Source organism: Tupaia chinensis, unplaced genomic scaffold (genome assembly GCF_000334495.1).
Source record: "Tupaia chinensis unplaced genomic scaffold, TupChi_1.0 Scaffold000198_1, whole genome shotgun sequence".
In the NCBI taxonomy this organism is placed as follows: Eukaryota; Metazoa; Chordata; class Mammalia; order Scandentia; family Tupaiidae; genus Tupaia; species Tupaia belangeri.
The window spans coordinates 1,156,715-1,162,479 of NW_006159673.1; the positions used below are offsets into that span (position 1 = coordinate 1,156,715).

The 5,765-nt window shown below is 56.1% G+C and overlaps 1 protein-coding gene across 1 annotated transcript in view; it reads left to right on the forward strand.

Moving 5' to 3' along the window:
- The first annotated feature begins 2,797 nt into the window (after window positions 1–2,797).
- STYXL2 (serine/threonine/tyrosine interacting like 2) overlaps window positions 2,798–5,765 on the forward strand; it is a 34,765-nt gene continuing 31,797 nt past the window's right edge. Inside the window, 2 exon segments of the mRNA XM_027771249.1 lie at window positions 2,798–2,857; window positions 3,590–3,764. Coding sequence (XP_027627050.1) covers window positions 3,655–3,764 — 110 coding nt within the window. The 5' untranslated portion in view covers window positions 2,798–2,857; window positions 3,590–3,654.

Below are 5,765 nucleotides of genomic sequence, written 5' to 3' on the forward strand. Positions count from 1 at the left end.
ACTTTTTTTAAATTTAATTTAATTTTATTATTTATTTATTTATTTTTGGAGAGGTTTTTGCTATAAGGCGCATGTGCCCACCAGAAAGATAGAGATAGACAGAGAGACAGAAAGCGAGAAATCACCCCCCGGGGGGATGGCCACACCGCAATCCTTTATCCTCCATCTCCTCTCGGGATCTTGGGCACGCACGCACACGCGCCCGGCGTGAGTTTTAAGCCACCGGGTCTGGGACGCAAACAGTGGTCAGCTACATGGGAGCCCAATGACATAGCCATTATGCTAACTGCTGGTCCCAGCTTTGTTTCTTTTTTCATTTAATAAAACATCTGAGAGGGACCAGGAGTTTGCATAATGGTTATGTTGTTGGACTGCCACGTAGTCAACCACGGTCTGATTCCTGGACCCGGTGGCTTGAAACTCACACCAGGCATATGTGCGTGCGTGCCCAAAATCCCAAGAGGAGAATGGAGGAGAAGGGATTGTGGTTTGGCCATCCCCCCTGTGGGGAGCAATTTCTCACTTTCTGTCTTTCTGTCTCTCCAGTGAGCTCATGTTCCCTATAGCAAAAATCTCTCTGTAAAATAAATAAACAACCAAACAAATAAATGAAACCTCTAGAGAGTTCTCTACACCACTGCAGCATGACGACCTTCGAGTTTTCTTCTCTGAGCCGAGGTGGTTTGCTCGCCCATATTCTGCTGGGGTGTCGGGCTACAGCTTGCTGACCGCGATCCACTCTGCGTGCCGGGGAGGCGAACTTCTGGAAGAGATGAGTATGCCAAGATTCTGCCCATAGTGCCCTATATTCTGAATTCGGAATTTCCTATATAAATTATGTTATCAATCTTTCATGGCTACTAGATTTGATTGACTACGAAAGTGATTGTTTCTGGGGCCGGCAGGTGGCATGGTGGTTAAGGCACTGGACTCCCACCTAGCCAACTGTGGTTTGAGTCCTGGACCTAGCAGCTTGCTTTCTCACTTTCTCTCTCTCTGTCTCCCTCGCTCTGTTCCTCTCTGGTCACATTAAAATAGGTAAATAAATAAATAAGTACAGTTAAATAAAATAATTCTTAGAGGAAAACGTGACTGTTTCTGATTATTGCATAGTACTCGGCCACCTTATTGCCTTTGCTGATTATATGTAATAACGGTTTAGCTGCACTATTTTATAACCTGTTGCCGAGGTAGTGCCCACACACAGCCCGCGGATGTCCGCTCAGGCTGCCCTGACTCCAGGAAACTGCAAATGAAATCCAGCTCCTTCAGTGAGTCTTTGCAGTGCTAGCATTTGTTCTCGAGCGTGGCCCACTTTCTGGAAGCTCTCTTCTAGAATATGCATTGCATGCTCTGCCCGAACCAGTCATCTCTTCACACCCAGCACTCAAACTTTCTCCTACCCCGCACCTTCCCCTCTGTACGACCTTCCTCCTGCTGTAGCTGATGTTCCAAGCTCGCTTGTCCTTCAAAAGCCACTTCTTCCTGGAAGCCTTTCCTGACTCCTTTCACAGGGGCTCTCCCTCCTGTGAGCTCCTGAACCCCTGGACCTCTTTCAGGGTGCTACTGCACTCTGTCTCACCCTTGAGTTATTCTCGGACCATGTCTCATTCTCCCTAATAAAGCATGAGCTCATTCATTCAGCCAGGCTCTCACACCACGTGCCGGGCATTGTCCCACCGAGCTGGGAAGGGAGACGCCATGATGCGGTGTGTCTGGCTGACGGTCGTGGGGCGGGGCCGACACATCCAGGTGCCTGGATACCTGTAAACGAGTAGAGAGGCAAGGGCCAGATGAACAACGCACGAGGGGATTCGCACACAACGCGTGGAGGGAAACCGCGAGTCACAGGGCTGTGCTTTGATCATGCTGATGGTGGGGATAGACCCGGGTAGGGTTGTTGATGAGCTCATTGGAAGTGTATGGCAGTCACGGAATCCCCCAAGGGGGATGGCCACACCACAATCCCGTCTCCTCTCAGGATTTTGGGCTCACACACACACACACACACACACACACACACACATACACAAAGTGAGTTTTAAGCAGCAGGGTCCAGGACTCGAACTGTGGTTATACCATCTGCTGGTCCCAAGTATTATTATTACTATTATTTAATTTTTCTATAAGACACATGTACTTACCAGAGAGAGAAAGAGAAAGAAAGGCAGAAAGCAAGCGACCCGGTCCAAGACTCGAACCGTGGTCAGTCATGTGGGAGTCCAGCACCTTAACCACCACATCGCCTGCCAGCCCCTCACGGGGACTTTATATCGCCCAGGGTTGCCAGCTGTCCACACCACAGGGTGCGAGTGGGGGAGAGAGCACAGCTGCCCCCTTCACTGCCCAGAGGCGTCTCTGCTAAAAGGAACATAACCCTGGTCACAGGCGGGGACCGCTCTAAGCTGCCCATGGTGCTCCCCGAGTACCTGTCGGAAGACCCCCACTCTACACATGGGCACTGTTTCCCTCAGCCCTTAAAGCTGACGTGGGCGAAGCTTGCTTCTTCTGGAACCTTAGATTTAGACCAGCTTCTGGAAGGGCTTTGAACAGGTAGACCCAGACAGGGACTAGCAAACCAGAGGCCTTTCGGTCTACATGGCGTCTAGAAAATCAGCCGGGAGAGAAAGAGTTAAGTTGGGGCCTGGGTCCCAGCCTGCATTCCTTCCTCCCAGAGATCTGCCAGTCTGCGGGGCCAGAGGCTAAATTTAGAGAGTGGCTAAGGTTTCCCTAGCAGCTGTCCTGCCCTCGGAGAAGACCGGGAGGGGACTGGGCACCTCTCACGGCAGGTCCAGGTCGGAGCTCCCGGCCCGTCTACTGGCTCCCTGGCCCTTGGTGCCGACCTCAGGCAGGTGAGGTGAGTGTGGCTGTCCCCTCGCGCCGTCCACCTGAACCCTGTGTCAGGCCCGGCCGTGTGGGGGCCAGCGACTGAGAATTCCACGTCCCTTACCAGGCTGTGGGGGTGCCCGAGTCTGTCTCCCAGGCCACGGTCGGGCCCACTAGAGAAGGCCCTTCCCTCCCCACCAGGAGAGGCCAAGGGCGTGTGAGAGCAGGGGGTGCAGGGGTGTGAACGGCTCCACGCTGGTGCACGCGCTCCTATGGTTCCTGCAGACTGGCTTCCCGGGTGGAGTTTGCCGTCCGTCAGCCTCCCTAGCTCTAGACAAGGCCCCTCAGCCCCCCTCGCTGCCTCCTCGCTGGCGTCTGTGCAAAGGCCCAGTTGCCACTTCTTTTTTTATTTAATATTTTATTTAACTTTTCATTTATTTATTTTTAAATTTGGCCAGAGAGGAACAGAGAGAGAGAGAGAGAGAGAAAGGAAGTGAGAAAGCAAGCTGCCAGGTCCAGAACTCGAACCGTGGTCAGCCATGTGGGAGTCCAGCGCCCTTAACCACCACACTACTTACCGGCCCCCACTTTTTAAACCTGTGACCCCAAGACGGGCTGCTGGCTGCGTGCCTCTCCGCACCCTGTCCATAGCTGGGCCAGGCCTGGGCTTCCCCGGGAGCCCCTACCTAGCAGGCTGTGAGCAGGCTGTGACCTCCCCTTCTGGTCCCACCGAGGTGACGTCGCCGCCCCCCTCTTCCCACAGAACTGCGGGGGCCTGACTCCCTAAGCCGTGCTTCCTGCCAAGCTCACACAGGCTGACAAGCTGTCATGACCACCCGCGCGGACCCAGAGGAGGAGCAAGTAGTCCCGAGCGAGGAGGATGAAGCCGAGGTCAGGGCGGTGCAGGCCCGATACCTCCGGAGCCCCACCCCCAGCCAGTAAGTGTGCACATGTGTGTGCACGTGTGCGTGCATGTGTGTGTGAGTGCGTGTGCGTGCGTGTGTGTGCATGTGCACGGAGCTCACCCTGGGATGGGGGTGGGGGGCAGGAGCACGATGTGGCACGGACCCCAGAGTCGGGGCCCCAGGGTCGGAGCCCCCCGCAACGCTCACTCCCAGACCCTCCGAGTACGCCGTAGGCCCTGCTTCCTGGAGAGGAGACCTGCAGGCAGCCTGATCGTGGCACAGTGTGGAGCGGGCTGGAGATGAGCACGGCCGGGTCTGTTGTGTGATGGGTTAGGGAGGAGTCCCAGGTGGCTTCCAGGAGGAGGTGACGCTGGACCTGAGCTGTGGGGATGAGTGGCGCTGGGCAGTCCACTTGCAGAGTAGTGCGTGATGCTCAGACTGGGCCTGGGTATGGGGTGGCAGGCCGTGGGTTGTCAGGGAAGAGGCCAGGAGAGCGGAGGCCCTAGGCCCAGGCCTGTGCTGAGTTGTGCTGTCCCCACGGTCCAGCTGTGTCCCTCTGCTTTCCTTTTGTCCTTCCTTCTTTTCTTTCTTCTTTTGATTTTGCCTCAGGGTGTGTGCACTCACTGGAGAGAGACAGAGAGATAAGGGGCGAGCGAGAAAGCACCCTCGTAGGGAATGGCCACACCACAATCCTGTCTGCTTCTCCCTACTTGCAGGATTTGGGGCACACATGTTTCTCGAGCTGCTGGGTCCAGGACTCGAACCTCTCACTTGGCCATGTGGAGTCCAGGCACCTGAACCATAACAGCCCTGGCTGGCCCTAAGCCGTGTCGTTCAAACTAGAGGCGTGCGTGCCTGAGGTGAGAGAGTGGGCAAGCATGGCGTCTGCCTGGAGTCCTCTTCCCACGTGGCCAGTCGCTGGAAGCTTTCTTTTACGCTCAAGTCACCGAGGATGGGTTACCATGAGGAATGAAGAAACTGGGGGGACTCTGCGAAAATGGGCCATACAGAAACGCCACCCCCGGTGGCCTGCTGAGACGCAGCGGGCACACCTGCCGTCACCGCATCATGAGTGACAGCGGGAGTGACTTCTAATCGCTGCTCAGTGGGTCGCCAAACTGGCGTGAAGGGTGGCGTCCACTATGGACCCGCGTCTGCTTGTGCCTTGTCTGTGCAAAGGGAGGGCGAGGTGCAGTGAGACGCTCCTCCCAGGCGCTGAGGCTCTGCTGGCCGCACCCTCCTTCTGGGCCCTGGCGGCTCCTGCTTCCTTAAGGCTTCCCCCAGGAGCTGGACGGGAGTGAAGCCAGGCAGTCACCCTCTCGGGCCAGGGTGCTGGGTCCTAACAGGCTTCAGGCTCCTTTGAAAAGCGGCACCGGCTCAGCGCAGAAAGCCTGTCAGGGCCCTCTGCTCCGGTCACTCCTAGATGAGGCAGAGCCACCAGAAGTGCCCCTGGGCAGTGACTGTGTCCTACGGGGATGCCAGCCGTGCTGCACACTGACTCTTCTTTCTTGCTCAGATAAGTCACAGCACAGGGGCCTGGGCAGTGGGTCCGGAAACGAGGCCCCGCCACCCTGGGGATCTCCATCCGAGCTCCCCTCTGCCTCTAGACAAGGGAAGGGCCTACCCGGTCCCCAGGAGGCATTGATGGGCCAGCCCTGAGAAGCGCCACTTCACTCGGTATTCTGGTGCCCAAACCAGGCAAGGCGGGCTTGCTGAGAGAGGGCAGGAAGCGAGGCCCTTGGCCAGGAGACAGAGAAAGTGGCTTTGTTAACACACCGCCCATCTCTGTCCCCGTAGACCCGCGAGAAAGTCAGTCCACACTGCCTTTTCCTATCCATACTTGCTCCCTGGGAGACAACCCACATCCCCACCACCACCTGCTGTGTATACAGTTCAAGGACTGGACTCTCCCATGGGCACAGCTCTCCCTCAGCTCTGACCAGATCACTCAGAAAAGCTCCCATTTCTTTTTTTTTTTTTTTAATTTGCCATAGTGCATTCACAGGGCAGTGGGGAGGGGGGATGGGGGGAGTG